Source organism: Haemaphysalis longicornis, unplaced genomic scaffold (genome assembly GCF_048455015.1).
Source record: "Haemaphysalis longicornis isolate Haplotype H1 unplaced genomic scaffold, Haemaphysalis longicornis Haplotype H1 scaffold_3, whole genome shotgun sequence".
NCBI classification, from domain to species: domain Eukaryota; kingdom Metazoa; phylum Arthropoda; class Arachnida; order Ixodida; family Ixodidae; genus Haemaphysalis; species Haemaphysalis longicornis.
The window spans coordinates 168,829,367-168,848,593 of record NW_027526335.1 but is presented as its reverse complement, the minus strand read 5'-3'; the positions used below and the strand labels follow the sequence as shown (position 1 = coordinate 168,848,593).

The 19,227-nt window shown below is 46.7% G+C and overlaps 1 protein-coding gene across 1 annotated transcript in view; it reads left to right on the top strand.

Annotated features, from left to right (window-relative positions):
- The window catches only part of LOC144175650 (E3 ubiquitin-protein ligase MIB2-like), a 207,554-nt gene extending 193,003 nt beyond the window's left edge, over positions 1-14,551 (top strand). Inside the window, exons 18-21 of the mRNA XM_077704699.1 lie at positions 2,499-2,822; positions 4,428-4,609; positions 5,620-5,714; positions 14,075-14,551. Of these exons, the coding sequence (XP_077560825.1) occupies positions 2,499-2,822; positions 4,428-4,609; positions 5,620-5,714; positions 14,075-14,298 (825 nt within the window). The 3' untranslated portion in view covers positions 14,299-14,551. The remainder of the gene's footprint in view (positions 1-2,498; positions 2,823-4,427; positions 4,610-5,619; positions 5,715-14,074) is intronic.
- The last annotated feature ends 4,676 nt before the right edge of the window (positions 14,552-19,227 follow it).

The window sequence follows — 19,227 nt, the reverse complement described above, 5'->3', positions numbered from 1 at the left end:
ATGCTCTGTTCACTAGCCACCTAAACTACTCTAGCCTGGTGTGGGGTACTGCTACGGTCCTCAATATCGACTGAATCTATCTACTTCAAGAAAAGTTCATTCGCACTTTTTTAAGCTACCGCTCAAGGCCCATACTGAACCATTTTTCCCCATGAGTCAGCTCTTGAATATTCAGAATCTGCTAAATTACCGGCTGGCTAGTAATTATCGAAAAGAACAAAGATGTGGGAGTTATTTTCTTCGAACATTGGCGAACTTGAAGCCTAACATTATGCACTACTGTACTCGTACACATGAGCATTGGAATGTACCGCAGCCTATAGAACCAACTATGGCATGCCGTGGTTACGGTCCTTCTTACCGCGGCTGCATAACAGTCTTGTTTCTGAAAACATTGATATAAGCTTATGTTCCTTAACAGGATTGTATCGCCACTTCTCCTCGTTCTGAGTAGTAACATTGTACAATATTTGTTTGTTTTATTCATATTATGCACTGCAATCCACTGTATGTTTACTTGTGACATATTGCGATTGTAATATGTAGTTTTCTTTTTGTAAGTTGTATTTCGCTTCTTTTTTTTCGTTTTTTATTGTTGATTCTCTCTCTCCTCTCTCTTAGTTTCATTGGTTGTTCAGTGTGCTTGCTCCGCTGCTGCCTATCAACATAGATTGTAGGACTAGTTAAGTTGCGTACCCGCAAGTTTTCCCCCTAAAGATACTCCAGAACTTGTATTTCTTTTATAGAAATAGTCACTTCAAATGGTTTCAACACGGAACGCGTGAACTGTTACCTTTTCTGCTTTGACCCACCCACATTGACATCACCGACTACGACAACATAGTCCACATCATCACCACTAACCTATGTTCCTACGATACATAAGTACTTCTTCAGGGCCCTAAATAAGAAAGCGTTCACTTTAAGTGAACGCATCAGAAGCTTTGCTTCCTCCGCGCATTCTCGAAGTGGTTCGAGTGGTTTTAACCTGTCTTCTATGTGTTTCACCGCTGCTCGTTGCCTTTAGCAGATGCTCAAATAAACGCGCGCTATGGATCGCCTACTGCTTCAAGGACACATGGAACCTTCGAAGTCTTTATGTAAGGAAATCTAAAAATAATGAAACCTAGTTATTGAAGCTCAGCTGTACGACGACAAGGTTTATAAAATTCGCTTCTAATTACACATCCCTTTTAGCCGAAAGTGACACGAATTAGGCTTCATTTTATTTGTTGTCTATTCTATTAAAATATTGAAGGTAAGGAATCTTTTACCGCCATACCAGGAATGGCCATTAACGTGATTTAAAAAAATTAACACCAAGCAAACACTTTCCGCAAGGCATTTCATTTTCTTCAATCGTATGTGTGTGTCTGTGTGTTTGTGTGTGTGTGTGTGTGTGTGTGTGTGCGTGTGTGAGATATATATATATATATATATATATATATATATATATATATATATATAGAGAGAGAGAGAGAGAGAGAGAAACATCTTTAATGATCAAGTGAAATCAGCCAGGCTGGGCGCCCGACTTGCTAGACCAAATAGGGGTGAAAGTGTGATGAAAAATTACGAAAACTCTCACTTACACATGAATACTCAAACACACAGACGCACACAAAAAGCACACACATAATCAGGCGATATACCCATTTTTCTGAGGTTTCATAGCTCACTCACAATTCCAGTGCTCTGGAGGAACGTTAGGCGGACTTTTGTTGCGCTCCTTGCCATGCTGGTTGTAAGCCAGGGCCCTAGGAGGTGACTCGAATAGACCTGGCGGACGTGGGCAGGCCCAGAGAAAGCTTTGCCGTGGTACGCTCAAGTTTGTAGCGAGGACATGAGAAGCGAACGTGCTTCAGGTCCTCGAGAACTGTACAGGTAGGAAACAGGGGTGAGGAAACTCGACGTAGTTTAAAAAAGAAATGCTTAGTGTAAGCCACATTCAGTCGTATTCGATGCAGGACAGCTTCATCTCGCTTGCGCAGACCGCTTCGCAACCCAAATCGACATTCTGGGGCTACTGTGTGCAACGAATCGTAGGTCTTACTTGGGTCGGTCCACAGCAATCGCTGAGAACTCTTGGCAAGCGATGGCGCCAGAGTCGCTCCGTCTCCCCTTGGGTGTGCACGCCATTAATTTTTTGAGCAAGCTGCTCTTGTGGCAGCACCATGAGTTTCTGAAGTGCTGCTCGAGAGTCGGTGAAGATTGCCCATGCCTAAACTGGAGCAGCTAAAATGTGAGGCACACAATTCCCGTAAAGTTGTGCATAAAAAATCGCTCATCGTATTAGTAAAGGGCTTATTCATGCAGGTTTTATGTTGCTGGGGCACTTCAAACCCGCATTCAGAAAGGAAATGTGTGTACATGTAATGAGGATACTTTGTGTAACTTGAATATTCTCCTTTTCATTTAGAGATGGAAAGTATTTCTTCAAAAAGTCTATATCACGCAATTTGTTGTATTTCCGTTCTCTTTTCCAACCATGTTTTTAGGGATATACCCCAGTTGACACTGTTTGCGGTAAAGAATTGAAGACGGCCCTCTCAATCGCTGTCCAGCACGGCCACCTCAAGTTCGTCGAGGTCCTCATTGGTGCTGGCGCTGACGTAAACAAACAGGAATCTAACGGGAACACGCCTCTCCACATCTGCCTTATGAACCAGCATTGCGAGATCGCCGAGCTCCTGGTCGCAGCCGGTGCCGATGTGAACAAGCAGGACGCTAACGGGAACACGCCTCTGCACATCAGCTTGATGAGCCGGCTGGCCGTCAAGGCGTCCAAACTACGTTCCACCGTGGCGCCCAAACTGAAAGCGGTACAGTCCGTCAATAATACAAGTGGCTGTTCCGTTCATTCGCTTAGATTCTACAGCACCTTCTCAAAGCTAACTATGACTACCCATGGTTTAAATTTTGTTTGAGGCTTCATTTATTCCCAGTTCGTACACCTTTAAACAGCGAAGCTGTTTAGCAAATCGTAATTTTTCGTGGCTGCAATTAAAAATACCCAGATATGGCCGACCGCGCGCTCGTGAGCGAAGGCCTCACCGCGGCCTCCGGGCAGTTAACAAAACCAAGAAAATAGCTGGTGCTCGTGTGTGTGTGCCTCGCGACGACCACCCAACGTCCCCTGCACACGTTGCTCAAGCCAAACATCCCCAGTTAGCGAGATTGGCAAAGATTGCGCCGACCGTCCGGCAGTTTAAAACCAAGAAAATGCTGAGCGCTGTTGGGTGCGTGCTTCGGGGCGACCTCCCAGCGTTCCCGGCGCACGTTTGGCAAGCCAAGCACACGCACTCAGGGAGTTTTGCCAAGATTGGCCGAAAAAAACTCCAGTGTTCGGGGCGATCCTTGCAACACTTGCTACGAACCAGAAAGAGATGTCATAACGTACGTCCATCCAAGGAGGTCTGCAGCAGTTAACACTTTCAAAAAATGAAAAAAGCTCCTACTAATAGAAACAAAGATGCTGAAAGGTCGTTCGGGGAGAGAAGACAAAGCAAATCAGCTGCAATCGTGGACTCAACCTTCGCGATTGTCCTGAGGGAAGCATGCAACCTCGCTACCTTCATATATTGCGGGTTAGTGTGAGCTTCCTTCCTTTTTTAGGAGGTTTTTGACAAAATAATTTCCACTGTGTGTTTGGTAACCTCGTGAAAATAAGGTGGGCCGGCAATTTTACTTCCTTACAGTTATAATAAACGTGCTTTAACAAACGCGAGGTTGCTTGTAGCTGCTTTCACTATCATTCGGACATAACAGCCTCCACATAAAGCTGCTTCAGGCACAGTTAGCGCTCTTGGGAATAGCACTTGTAGCTTTTTTGGGAAATGCTTATGCTTTTAAAAGCAATCGGCCTTGTATAGGGTTCTACGTGTCAAAGTTGGAGGGATCCTTGCAAATCTTGAATGCTACACTGCATTTTAGAAATCCCGCTGTACAATAACTCAGCTTCTTTTACATCAGATAACCCGGTCGTACAATCAAAGGATGACCATTTCGATATTGTTGTTACTTTAAAACCATGGCTGCAGTCCACATTTGATTTCTGGATCGAGAGCATGTCCCTCCTTCCCCCCCCCCCCAACAGAACTTCTGGCCAGACTTTTGTACAAATGTTAGTTATTTAACTCCCAGCTTGAATGAAGGAATAACATGTGCTCAAACAGGCGATTAAAACATGCAAAAACATTTTGCATAGCGTAAAATTCGTTCCACTTCGGGCATAAAGAATTCATAATTTCGTGAGGACTATATTTACGGTGAAAACCTCAAGGCACAGCAAGTTTCTGCAAAGAAAAATTACACGCCCTCCTGGGATGCTCTCGTCTAATTTCTTATAATTTCCAATATTTAACTTACTTTTGGGCGGAAATGACCTAGAGTTGTATCGGGGGATAATACTTGTCTTTTCTGAACAGATTGCAACTGAACTAGAAAAGGTGAACCATGACGACATCGACACCTCGCTGGGACTGGCTTGCTTCTTCATCAGCAGCGGTGGTTCACTGAAACTAAAGAACGCGCAAGGACTTAACCCACTCAATTTTGCTGGAACCATGGCTGTGGTCCGAACGCTACTGAAGTGGGCTCCTAAACAACGGCAAGTGGAATTATGCTTCAGTTTTTTCGGAAATACTGAACTTGAAGTCCTAAAGTTTTGTCTACAAATTTTCGAAATTTGCACTCCCACACACAAACTACCCCGCAGAGTCTAATAAGTTAAAACGCTCCACTTTAAACTGGGGTGGAAGTGCGATCGATACAATTAGTCTGTTGGATCCTGACATTTGAAACAATGCCGGGATTGAATACTTTCCATTCATGTAGTGTACACAAATCGGCGTGAAAACAGCAATAATTATTACGCCCGGTTTCCTTTCCAAACTGCAGCGTTCATACAATACAGTGAGACCCCTTGGGGTTTCTTGCAGATAACGCTCATTGTAGGGAACTTATTTCCGGTTTTGTTTTGTTTTCCCCGAGTTGATCATCCTCGCTTGATTTTATCGAGGGTTTTAATCCGCCAAATCATACACAACTTCTGGAAGTAGTTGAAATGGTGGAAATAATCGTCGCCTGACCATCCAGCAATGTTGCCTTCATGCCTTCCTTCACTGCTCACTTTATGGCGTGCTCGCTTACTCCGTACAACAGTTCCTTCTTGCTTTTTCACAACTGATGATTTTCTGAACGATAGATGTCAAGCCGTACTTTCACTGTTTCGTTTTAGGTGGCCTCCTTTGATGGAATTTGTGAACGTTTATAAGAGTGCGACATTGATGCCATATGTAACGACTCAAGCCTAATTTTGTTGAAAACCGCTGGAGCGCTGTTAACTGCATCTGCAGGAAACAAACGCTTGTTGAAGATATTTACTATTGCACGTCCACCAAGACTGGAGCCTCTTTAAATGTGTGTCCACCTTTTACATGTTTTTGGGTGGTTTCTCTTAACAAGTCACATGTTTAATGCCTTGGAACGCCAAACAAAAGTCGTATTAGTAATCATGTTTTTCGTTTCGTACATTAGTATTGTGGCTAGCCCAGTAAGGGCTTTCTGTCCCGTACAAGCATACTTGATGCTGATTTAACACTTTTTTTTTTGTCTTAGGGAACCCCCACCGGAGGATGCGTCAGTTGAGAGAAGCTCAGAGAACGATGCCGCTGGGGCCGAAGGCGCTGCAAGTTCAACGGAAAGCAATGCCAGTGAGCAATTTTTTGATCTTCGGAACCTCAATTGAATGCACTACTATGGAAATTGGCCATTTATTTCTGATTTTTGCAGTCTTCTCTACTACAAACACCTTAATGAGGTTTAATGAGGGCAACACAGGGGTGTCGGCTGGTGGAGCCAGCTTTCGTGTATTTCAACTTCGACCAGTGACCATTAGGACGATTTGACCTGAAGTGAACGAAAGGGCACTTCAGTGCAGGCAAAAAAAAGAAACGGCATGCGTAGTGCGACGGTTTTCAGTCAAGCAACCGACACAAATATAGAGGGATGGTTTTGGACAACGGAGTAGATCGCAATTGTTCTGCTGCCACTCATTCGATAACGGGATAACGACGATAGTGCGCGCACATACTGTGCGTTGTTTGTCCGGTTGTACTCTTTAACCGATGATAATAAATGTCGTTCGGTGGTGTGAAACTTGCACTCCAGAAATGGCATATCTGCCTTGGCGCTCTTTAACGTCCACCTGGCAAACGTTGAGAAGACTTGGGCAAAGATCCCTTGAACGCCTTTTCTGTCATAACTTGTCCACTTAAAAAGTGATAACATGGCGCCTGCACCCACCCTCAAGGCACATATTTGGCCGCTGATAACCCCAAGGCATCCTCGTTCCTGCACACATTTGTACTGTTTGGGGAAAAAATGAAGGACGCTCACACTAATTCCGAAGACTTGAAGGTGGCGACGCTGTACGAAACCTAATAGATATTACAAAGGTTTAGGTCCACGATTTCAGCCGCTTTGCGTCTTCTTCGCTGCTTCAATAACCTTTACTCCGTCACTGTTGCATAACTGTGAGCTTCATTTTTCTGAAAGTGATAATAATAGACATCACCTTTGAGGGGCGTTCGCTATGACGTCTCTTCCTCGTTCCGAGCAAGTGTTGCCACGATTGCGGTGAACGCTTGAGGGGTTTTTTAGCCAATCTACGCCAATCCTCCTAAGTAGGTATGCTTGGCTTGATAAACGTGCGCCGGGAACGCTGGGATGTCGCCGCCAGGCACGCGCACACGAGCGCTAGGAATGTTATTGGTGTTTTTAACTGCCGGTCGGTTACCGCGAGGCACAAGTTCACGTGCGCACTCACGTGAAATCGACATTTCCTTAGTATTTGTAACAGGGGACAACAAACTCTAACAATATGCTAAACAGCTTCGCTGTTAAAACAAGAATATCAAATGCGGAGGAGAACCCACATTACAGACCAAATTGTGACACAGTCAAGATAGTGATTCAACATTTCTAAATACTTAGCACACCGAGTACTATTTTAAACAGTAGCCGCCATTCACCAAGCAAAAGGCTCAGGTCCTTGCTCCGGACACTGGCTTTTCCATCTCAAGCGATCCCGTTGATGCTCCAAGAAGCCACCAATGCCTTGTGCTTACAAGAAGCCGCGGCCGCTCCATTTATGATCTGTTCGAGCACAAAAATAAATTGGCCTGCACTTGCTTTCATACTTCCCGAACTACGGGATTCCTTCCAATAAAGAATATGCTGGGTTGTTTATCCGCACTCGGCAATATGTAGCATTGCGGTGCTACCTGCTTATAAACTGCGAATTAAATTAGGCCCTTTCAAATTAAGCAAACGCAATGCGATTCAAGTAAGCAGAGGCCCTGCACTTCGCCCACACCATGCTACCCGTAAGACAACAGTTGTTTGGATGAAGCATTTAAAAATCGGTAGTCACCCTGCCCGATTAGATTGTGGAAGTCCCGTTCTCCTGTAAGCGATTATACTGTTCACGCACAAGTACTGCCACTTCACCATGTCGTGAACACGGCCGTATGGTGATAAAATTATCCCATTTTCATAGGTGACTAACAGTGTTCGACTAGCGGGAGAACACACATCGAACGGTGGTCAATTCTAAATACATTTGAGCGAAACCTGGTGTCACACAGCTGTTGTTTTCTTCTCTCGTCCTCGTGTTTATTCGCGCTTCCCGCCAATGCAATGTATTACAAACTCGCCCAAGCTTCCGCTCTTCTAAGCAAGAAAACAGAGGAGATCAGGCGGGAAATCTTCATTCAGCTGTCGTAACTTTCGTCTTGTCCAAATGATTTTAGCAGTTTTTTATATTTACTGCAATAGACAGGGACGTTCCTGAGTTTGCTGGTCTCCTTTTCTTTCGACGTAGAAGAACTCCTTCATACAATTCCTCTGTCGGGCCTTTTGATTACAGTAAAAGACGCCATTAAACAGTCAACGCCAGTAGCACTTCATAACTGGGCTAATTGAAGACCGGGTGGCGTAATCCATTGCTAAACCATATGTCTCGTAATCTGCTACAGCTGGGTATCTACGATATTGAAGGCTCCACCACAAGCTTTAGAAGGAACCGGAACGCCCTACTTGTTAGTATTACAGTTACGCTGATGTAAAGTCTGCATACACTATACGTACGGTGTGCCAATTATGAAGCAAAATATCATGTAGCGGCTCTTGCTGATTACGGAACTCTTCTGAAAGGCACTTCCACAAGCGTTCGCATGCGGCTAAAACTGACATCGCCAGGAGCCTGAACTTCTCACACGTTGCATACTGCATTACTAGTATGCAGCGCAAAAAAGAGCGAGTAGTAAACAAACAAGCATATCCACGTGGGGCCGTACACAGTACATAATGGAACGCATTCTGGAGCCACAGATACCCAAGGAGAGTTGGATGCAGTTAAATTCAAATGTGGGTCCGTCGGCCGAAGTCGATGATCGAAAAGATGATCCGATGACTCGAAGGCTCCTGGTCAACGGCACGTCGCAAGCGATGAGCTACTCCAAGAGAACAAGATGTAAAATAGGAACACTTTATTTACACTACGCATTTACAATCTTCCAAAGCTCGTGATCGCATACAAGACGTCAGGCAAGGATGGCGTCGAGCGGGGCTCGCCGCGCTCTCCTTTTTCTGTCCGCCTTGTCATCCTCTAAACATCAAAATCCCCGGTTTTACCACTAAAACCCCGCGCACAAACAGGACGTCACAAATTGAGAATGAGGATGGCGCCTTGGTGATCCCGCACTAGGCCGCTGATTGTCTACCGCGACAAACACAGCTAGGTTTGATCGAAATAGTCGCATGACCAGCTCTCTCACTGTCATACAGAATCCCGGAGGTATTCCGAAAAACACAAATATAAGACACTTGAAAATCAGCCAACTGAAAGCCAACCTAGCGCCGGCCATCAGTAGCCGCGCGGCTCGTCTTAAAGTATTGTCCATACCGTGTGCGAAAATACCTTTGCCCCACGCCTCCAAAATTCCTTTCCTTTGTAGACAGGTGGAGCGCCTAACAAAGCCTGGTCGCCTACCTACTCCCGCATCCGAGCCGTCAAAAGTCACCAGTGTGAGACTTGTGACGATGGGGAACTTCGCCCCGTAGCTTTGAGCAGTGTATCTGTCCTAGACAACGTCTAGTGCCCTCTTCCTATGTTTGACCCTTTGACTGACCTCCAGCTCCTGTCCGGTTCGGGCATTTATTCCTGTGGCGGTAATCGCGGTCGTTAAAATGTCAACGGTCCCCGTCGCCCGGTTCCCTAAACGAACGCAAGGAAATCCTTTTTCGAAATATGCCGTTGCTTTCAACTAGTATGGGGTGACCGGCACGTTTGAATAAGTCCTGTCCGGGTCCGCTAGTTGGGTGAAAACAAAGCGCGGCGAATAACAAAGAAGCCTCCGCGGTTTGTCCTTACGCCCCTCGCGCCCAAGTCCGCTCGGTCGCCGTGAAAACAAACACCAAAGAGGCAAACAAGCTAACCCCAGCGAAAGATATCTAGTTGCCGGGGCATATTATTAAGTGAGGTGCGCGAACTTGGCATCTCCCCACCAAGCATGTTGTCCGTTCACTAGCAGTACGTAACCCATTTACTCTGGCTGTGTGTTATAAAAACCCAATACAAAACAACCAAGAAAGTAACTCATAATACTCGTTACATAAAACGCAGCATTGAACACTCCCAGGCGTGCTGTAGCTTAAACGCTACGCAGGAAAAAACGTAAAGTCTTAAATGTCTCGAGAGACACTTGTAACACAGGAAAGGAAATACAGCTACAAACTCCTCATTATTCTCACCAAAATAGGTGTGCCTTCCGCAAACTCACACTATACGAAAACGCTCAACCACACCAAATGTAAACTTCAAACTGTCGCAGAGAGCACTCATTAGCAAAAAATACAATATCAACGAACTCTTCACTAGCATCCAAAAAGCCGAAAGCTTACAACAACATACAACATGGATCTTTGCTTTATTTTTTATGTAATACCCCTCCGGGGTCTTTAAGGGTTTAATGAATGATGATGATGATGATGACACGTGAAAAGCACTTCCCTTAACGCTAAAAGGCTACCAGCCCCACGAAGGGTGAAATTACTGGAAAATACAACTGGAGTAATAGTGCAAACTACAACACAGCTACAAACGCATGGTAGATCACTCTCACTCTAAGGGAAGAAAAGACACACACAAACCCAAAAGTGAGAAGCGCGGCTACTTCTGCAGCACTACCAAAATGTTCATGAGTTTGCATGTTCTCTTCGAGCAAGCACCCACAAATCGCGAAATGCACAAGGCTCAACAGTGTTCAACCTTGCAGCGGTTCACTAGCTGCGCGCTTGCAGCGTACTGAAAGTTCACTTAGGTGTCCGGCCCAAAGATTACGGCACTGCCTCACGCGCAAACGCCGCACATACTCCTCTCTATCCTCCACCCCAACGCGAGCGCCGCTGTCCGAATGAGCGCAACACAAATCAATTTGGGCGTCCATCCTAACCGTGCCATTTTAAGCAGGGGCAAGGAAATGGTGACGGAGGCATCTGAACGTTGTGGCACTCTATACACCGAATAGCCAAAGCTCACATCTCAGCAGACCCCGGACTGCCCAGAATTCCCTCCTAGCGGGAACTTGCCGTCGGTCCCGCTCCAAGTGGAAGTAAGCTACTCTTGGTGCTCTAGGCCGGAAGGGCCACTTTCCCTTGTCATTATCGAACTTATCACACGCCTTCCTGCGTGCTTCGGCACGCAGCAGTGCTTCACGTTTTATTGAACAAGGTATATCGCCCTGACGCACTCCCAACTCCTGCCCTTTAGCACCCGGCGGATCAGGAACGGGAAAACAAGAACATCACCACAGCGCCAATGGTGCCACCGGCTCCCCAAACACGCATACATGCTCCTCATCTTTAACCGCATGCCGCACAGCACCATCAATTCTTTGGCCGTTGGACTACCATGCGTCCGACACAAGCTCGAGCCTGCTCTCCCTAAATACGCCACCAACCAATTCCCCACACTCCCCACTCGGGGCACGTGGTTCGAATTCCAGCGCGACGATAGGCATTAATAAACGGCCCCTCGGGGCGCCTACCTCTGGTTTGGGCTCTAGAACATGCGCTGCGGACTCACCCTCAACACCTGCCTCCCTTGCGTTCTGCATTACTGCGCAGCCTGCGTGCAATACACACTCATTTGGGGCAGGCGTTGCGGCACAGAGAACTACCTCGCCGAGAAACGACTTCGCTTCGCAGGCCACTAGGGCCGGAATTACGGCAACATTGGCCTGTTCCGCCTTCCTCGCGAGCAGCTGATCTAAAGCCCGGGTCGCCTGCGCAATCTTCCTCTCGAGCTCCTCGATCCCCGCGATGGTCGCAGCAATTCGCCTTTCTATCTCCTCAGGCGACAGGACCCCCGCCATTGCGAAGGTTTCGCGCTAGGTGACCCACCGAAAACTACCCCGAGGTACGCGTACCGCTACTCACATTAAATAACAAGGGACAGCAGTGGTCGCGTCAAGGAAAATGCCGGTTGGGGCGCGCTGCGCTTCTCTCGACGCTTGGTTTTGAGCCGTGCTCCAGGATCCTCGCACCAAGCTCTCGCTCCGTTCGAGGATGCGCCCGCAGGCGGTCCTCGTTTTCGCCTGGCCGAGGACTCTCGCTCACTCGTCACTCGAATGCCCGTCGTCGCTGGATCCGGGTGCTGCCTCAGATAATGGAGCTCTCTCCCGGTCCCGACGTCGCTTCGCTGGTGCTCCCTGGGGTCTCTCACCACGATGTCGCCCTAGCTTCCGAACCCAGGCTCACAGTCTAAACGCTCGCTGATGCCGGGTGCTGGCGTAGAGAATGCAGATCTCTCCCGTTGTCGGTGTCGTCCTCGCCGCTGCTGCAGCCTGGAGCATCTACTCCCGGGATGTCGCCCCAGCCTCCGAACTTCTCCTCTAACTCTCAAGCCCCTGCCGTCGGTGACGCTTGGTGCTGCCGAAGAACGTGCAGCTATCTCCCGTTGTCGCCGATGTCGTTCTCGCCGCTGCAGCCTGGAACTTCTGCTTCCCGGGGTCTCTCGTTTAGATTCCCCCCCGGACGCTAGCTTGGTCTCGCCGTTGCAGCCTGGAGCGTCTACACCCTGGGGCCTCTCAACGTTGGAGTGGCCTCCCCGTCGTCCGCAGAAAGCCATGTCGACCGATCCTGGTCACGGCACCTGTTAAATTCAAATGTGGATCGGTCGGGCGAAGTCGATGGTCGAAAAGATGATCCGATGACCCGATGGCTCCTGGTCGACAGCACGTGGCAAATAATAAGCTACTCCAAGGACGTGCTCGACCAATACAGAGGCGAAAGACGGAAGCACCCTGCAGCCAACCCCTCGCTGACCAAAAAACAAGAAGTTGCATGGAGGCGTCTTCAGACCAATACATATCCCAGCCCAGGCCTCTACAGGCACTTCCACCCAGAAATTCGTGACGGTAAATGTAAGCACTGCCCTCAGCTTGCAAGTTTGGCACACATGCTTTGGGAATGCCCTGCTATACAAAGAAAAGACTTCAGCAATACAGAGGGAACATTTATTATTCACACCAAGGAGCAGTGGAAGACCGTGCTGCTTAGCGAGGACCCTGTCATCCAGCGTTGGGCCGTCCAGAGGGCCGAAGACGCCGCTAGGAGCCAAGGCATCCTGGCCGTCGTCTGAAGCACACCGGCCATAACTAGGCCTTTCCTCTGGACACAATAAAGTTACTTCCTCCTCCTCCTCCAAGCGAACAAGATTCACAACATGTACACTTTAGTTACAATACGTTTTTACAACCCCCAAAGCTTATGAATGCATACAAGAGGTCGCGGAAGGCCCGCGTCGAGCTGGGCTCGCCACGCCCTCCTCTTTCTGTCCTCCTGGCCCTCCTCTAAACATCACTCCCGGTTTTACCACTGAAACCCCGCGCACAAACCGGACGTCGCAAATTGAGAGTTAGGATGGCTCATTGGTTAGCCCGCTATTGGCTACTGATTGGCTACGGTGAAAAACAAAGCTAGGTTCGATCAAAATAGTCACATGACCACCTCTCTCACTTTCCTACAGAATCCTGGAGGTATTCCGCAAAACACAAATATAACACACTTGAAAATCAACTAACTAAAAGCAAACCTAGCGCCGACAATCTGTTGTCGGGGGCTCGTCTTAAAGTATTGTTCATACCTTGTGCGCCTATAGCTGCCCCAGGCCGCCAAAATTCTTTTGCTTTTCTGCTTTGTAGACACGTGGAGCGTCTAAAAAAACCTGGTCGCCTTCCTATTGACGCATCCCAGCCGCGAAGTCGCAGGGCTGAGACGTGCGACTAACGGGAACTTCGCCCAGTATCTTTGAGCAGTGCATCTGTCGTAGACAGAACATCTGGTGCCCTCTCCTATGTTTGGCCCTTTGACTGACCTCGAGCTCCTGTCCGGTTCAGCAATTCTTGTGGCGGTAATCGCGGTCGCTAAAATGTCAACGGTCCCGCTCTACTGGTTCCCCAATCGAACGCAAGGAAATCCCCCTTCGAAAGCTGGCGTCGCTTTCAAATATTATAGGGTGACCGACGCGTTTGAATAAGTCCTGTCCGGTTGCGCTCGTCGGGTGAACACAAAGCGCGACGAATAACAATAAGCCTCCGCTGTTTCTGGTTACGCCCCACACAGCTACGTCCGCTCGGCCGGCGTGAAAACAAACACCAAACAGGTAAACAAGCGAAAGATATCTAGTTTCCGGGCCATATTAATTATGTGAGGTGCGCAAACTTAACAGATGCTGCCTTAAGTAAAATGTTTTTTTCGCGTTTTAAGGCGTACTTGAATGTTACAAAGATTTTTAACGGGATTTGTTCAGAAGCAGTCAGCATAGTGAAAGTAAATCATTCGCCTAAGAATAGAGTAATTCATAAAATACTGTTTTTTACATTTTTGCATGACTATTTGCTTAATGATGCCCGGAGCTTACAACCCTGCCGGAACACCGTCCCGTTACGTACCCGATATAGTTTCTAACGGAAGGCCCTTACTGACTACTCAGTTTGATTTGTTGCAGCACCGGGTCCGTCCGATGAACAAGCCCAATGCAGCTCTGCGAAGGAAGAGCTGAAGGAAGAAGAGATCGACGAACGCCATGCCTGCGCCATCTGCATGGAGAGAGAACGGACGGTGGCCTTCCTCTGCGGACATGGCACGTGCCAGGAATGCGCCACGAAAATTCAGCACTGCCACGTTTGCCGGGCACCCGTGGAGAAGATTATAAAGCTTTATGAAGGTTGAGAAAGATGAAGTGCCAGCTGTGCATCGTTTGCCAGCGCACTTTTTGAGTACAGGCAACTCCAATACCACAATTATTTTTTTTGTTAACGGGTTATTTCTGTCAATGTGTTGCGAATCCTTGCAGATATATTGTTACACTCTATTATATTATTTCACTTTTGCACAGCTTTTGCACTGCTTATGCTTGTCTGGTTGTAAGCAGGATGCGGAAATTTTCACGTTTATTTTGAGATTATAGCAATTTGAAAAGCCTGTTCTTCTTGCCAGTCTTCTTCTTGCAAACACGAAGCGCGATTCGTGGTACACAAAACAAGATCACAGCTCGGATTCTCAGGGGCGTTAGAAGTTTTTTAAAAGTGGAAAACAAGTGCGCCCACGGGTTCAAACTATCGCCATGCCGTAACGATCACGAGCTTTATCCGAATAAATTCGTAGCACTGCTCTGCGCGAGGCCTTATGATCTAATTGAACCTCGGGTGTGAAAAACGTCGTGTTAGATGGTCCGATTGGGCTGCAATCAGCACTGTGTATGTTACACAGCTCTCAGTTAATCTGCAAAACCAACGTATCTAAGGATATATCTCGCTGTGACGTGCTACGGAGGCCGGCTCAAGCAAAGTGACATTTGGCGTTGTTTAAAAGCATGATTATTAGCACAAATAGATATAACGGAAGCAAGGACACGCGGACCGGCGCTTCCGTGGTTTCGTGTGTTCTGTTTATTTTTCCTAATAACCATGCTTTTAGACCGTAAGCTACACTCCCAACAAAAGCTTCTTTTAAAATAGGCTCTGTGACACCGAAGGGGAACTCGATCCTACCCTCCCCCTCTGCTGTAGAGACAAAACTCCCTTGGCAGGCTTCGTAGCTTCGACCGTGCTGCACTGCAAGAAAATTGCGTAAGTTACCATCGTCCATAACCTATTGAGTCAATGAAGACATCGTGATTCTTTCCCACAGTCAAGCGCCATAGCTTGACGCTTTGCGATATTAAAGGCTGCCTTGCATGCAACCAAAATACAGTGCAGCTGCCGACGTCGTGTACTTTGTGCATAACCAGTCTTGGGCAGTAAACCAGGAGCCTCTTTTCATTATCTCACCCCTTATCTTACGCACGAGATGTCACGGATGTTTACCTTCCTCCGGATGCACTGAAGCAAGAGGCCGTTTCCGTGATTCTGTGGCATAAACGGAGTTGAAGTTCTAGCGTGTGTTTCGAAATGCCTGTATCCCTGTCGCTGTGTTAATTTTCACTAGTACAATGAATTCCCTATCCTGCCGTTTGTTTGGAAATGCAGTATTTAGTAATATATTGTAGCTATTTGTTAATAGAATTGCGAGTTGAGAAAGTTTAAAAAATTAGATGGCGATTTCGATACTCCTTAATGTGACATTTGAGCGCAGCAGCAGTGCGCTGAGGCAGCACTCACTCGTGGGTCCTCTCGACGGCAGCGATGATCAGCCTCTGCATCGGTGGCGCGAAGTGCTCCTCAGGAAGGGACCGTGACCCGTGTCTTAGTAAGCAAACGCACACCATCGTTACGAGCGTCTCGTGCGGGCACAGCATGCTGCCCCTCCCTCCTCCACCGCGCACGTTCGGAGAGCGCTGACGCCGCCACGGAGGGCCACCCTCCCACACGATTTCGCGACACTCTCGTCCTTTGCTTTCTTTCACTATTCGGTCTTGTCATCATTCACTCGGTTACGACGGCAACGCGGCTCAGCCCAGAGACGGCCGCCAAAAGGCTCCGCCCTAAAAAAATAATTCGGTAGTTTACCGAAATTACACCTGGCTATAAGGCGCTCTGTAGTGCAGGGTTTCGGAATAATTTTCACCGCCGAGGGGACGTTAACGCTTGGCGAACTCTCGACACGCTGGCGTTTTCGCTTTTCGCTGGCATGTGAAAAGTAGCCATTATGGCCGTGATCGAACACGCATCCTTAGGCTCTGCAGTACACGGCCTTAACCACTGAGTAATCGCGGAAAATAAGTTCACGAGGTATATATGGCGAAGTACACAGCGCGCTAACTTCAAGGATCGTAGAACTAACCCATATACGGAGATCGATGGCTCCCCAGGCAGCGCAGGACTGTTCGGCCTAAAACAGGCCGGTGTACTTTGGCCGGTGATTTTCTGTCCGGCCGTTTTCCGGCAGCCATGTTCGGCCCATGTCCAAATGTGGGCCTTTTGGCCGTATACGGCCGTACTCCCATGGCTGTCCAACGGCCAGTGTCCGTCGGCCAGTCGACCGGCTTACGGTCATACGGCCAGATTCCAGCCGTAGGGCTCCGGCCATTCCAAAGCCACCCGTGTACGGCCGAAGTACGGCCGCCGGATTACAGCCGAGATGCGGTCGTCGGACTCCAGCCGGACTAAAGCTACCGGAAATACGGCCGTGCTACGGGCATTGGAGTTCAGCCACAGTACGTTAACTGTACTGAGGCCGGTCAATGCATGTCGCGAAAGCAGATGACTCATTCGCGCAGTGCAGAAGCAGCTCAAACCCAGCATTTTGGGTCCAATGCAGCCACATGAAAGTGAGCTCGCGCGCAACCACCAGCCGTCAAACTTTCAGCACAGCCTTGCTTAATTACCAGCCTCAGTTGACAGCAAAATTCATTTATTAAACAGTGCTCACAAATTGTCGTTCCTTTAATTGCTGTGCCTCTTTTACTGCCCAACCCAGAAAATATTCAGTTCTTTGTAGAGCTTGAATAGATGTATTGTCCAGGACCTGATATCCTCTGTGGGGAGGCTTACCTGTAATAAACGGGAAAAGAGGAGGGGGGGGGGCGCGGCAGAGGGCGCATACTTTAGTGGGTTGAATTTCAGAAGGATAAATTGCGCCGCTTTTAGCCAATTTCTTTTAAGGCAATATTCCGGAACACTTTCAGGCTATGACTACATAAACTATTTTTATAACAGTTGCTTGACCAATTTTGCTGTATATAAAACCGGCGTGAATGCGTTTACGAAGCGTTTTGGTTCTCAACAAAACACTCAGGAGCATTTATTATAACTCCTTCACAAAAAAAGTTTGTCCAGTTTTTGCGCAAAGACATTTCTACTCGATCAACTTTTCTGATGATCTTGGGCAGGGCTGATCCTAAGAAGGAGCGAACAGGTACTTTCATTTTCAATCTATTTTAATGTTGTTTTCATGAGTATAGGTCCACACCACGTAATAGTCCAAAAGAACTTAATTTACTTCTAATGTCATACTACGTTCAAAAAATTCTAGACGCGTTGCGAATGACGCCCTGCTTCAGGTGGCTGCAGTTGTATACCTCTGTGATCACGCAAGGAAACGCGTAAAATTAGAGTTACATAATTTGTTTCAAACCAATAACATAGCAATGGTAGCATGCATACAGGAAACCTTGCATACTGCAACGAATAGGGCAATAAATATTTTATTGGTCAAGGTTGAATCCGTAGGGTTCTCAACCCGTCGGAGGCAAACTTGCGCCTCTGGAAGTTTATTTATTTATTTATTTATTTATTTATTTATTTATTTATTTATTTATCTATTTATTTATTTTTATTCATTTATTTATTCATTGTTTTATTTATTTATTTATATTCATTTATTTATTCATTGTTTTATTTGTTTATTTATTTGATACCTGCTTGCCTTTGCATGCATTACAGAAGGGAGATACATAACACTAAGCATTAAATATGAGACAAAATAACAAAATAATTCTACAAAGCGCGCTGAAAATCGTCAATATAAACAGTTAATGCAATCATAGGTGGAAGATAATTACACTGCAGTATTGATGTAAAACAAAATGAATCGCACAAGGCGCCACTTTTAAAGGAAAGTTAATAATTTGCTTTAAGCTAGCGGTCCCACTTTGCGATATGTAGAATGGCGCTTGGACATACTTCTCCCCTTCTACTTCAGTTTTCGAATGATAGATATTGCGAAAAAAGTTCGACCTGTGGTTTCGTCTGTGATCGTTCACGTCCTGCCATTTCAGTTTACTTTTAATTTCTCTCATGCTAAGTTGAGCGTGACAATTACCTAATACGAATCGCACTGACATATTCTGTATGTTTTCGAGCGTATCAACCAGCTCTTTGGTGTAGGGATCCACGAAAACACATGCGTACTCCAAGATTGAGCGCACATGAGTGAAATACGGTTGTTATTTTCAGTTAGATGGAGGTTCACTGAAATTTCGTCTCAGAAAGACAAAAGCATATGCAGCCGTAACGTTTATGGTGGGAACCTGCCTATTTAACCTCTAACCACTCCCTAAATAAACTCCTAGGTATTTATATTCCTCGGCCGTTGTCACAGCAGCATAATTTACGGTATACGTATTCAATTGGAATGAAGGTTTTCTTGTAAAGGTGCCACTTTAACACACTGTTTAACATCCAAAAACTTTTCTGAATCAGCACACCAGGATGTTATTAAATTCGAATAAAGCTGCAGGTATACGGAATCACGTTCATTCGCTATAGTCCGGTAAACTACACAGTACTTTTTAACAAAGTTATAGGGCCAATAGTAATAATAATGCAAAAACCGATTCATTCAGTTCATAGGACGAAATGTACTACGCAGAAGGGGATATGGAACACCATCATTTCCTTTTTTGCAGTCCAAGAATATACAGTCAACCACTGTAAGCTTATAAGAACCAAATCGTGCGTGAACTCAACAATCTGCGTTGAGCAAGAAAATCCTGACAAAATCCGTGTTTGCTAGGATGCTGGCGATTATGTTTAACCAAATGAGTCATATCCCAAGAGTAGCTAAGCTCGCCTTCAAACATCGGAACTAAATTAACAGCTAGGCTTCGTCAGCTACAAGGCTCTGTTGTTATCGCAAATTTAAAATAGTTTTTTTTTTCTAAATAGGCAGTCGTAAAATCCCATGAAGTAACATAGTGCAGGGCATGAAGTTGATCCT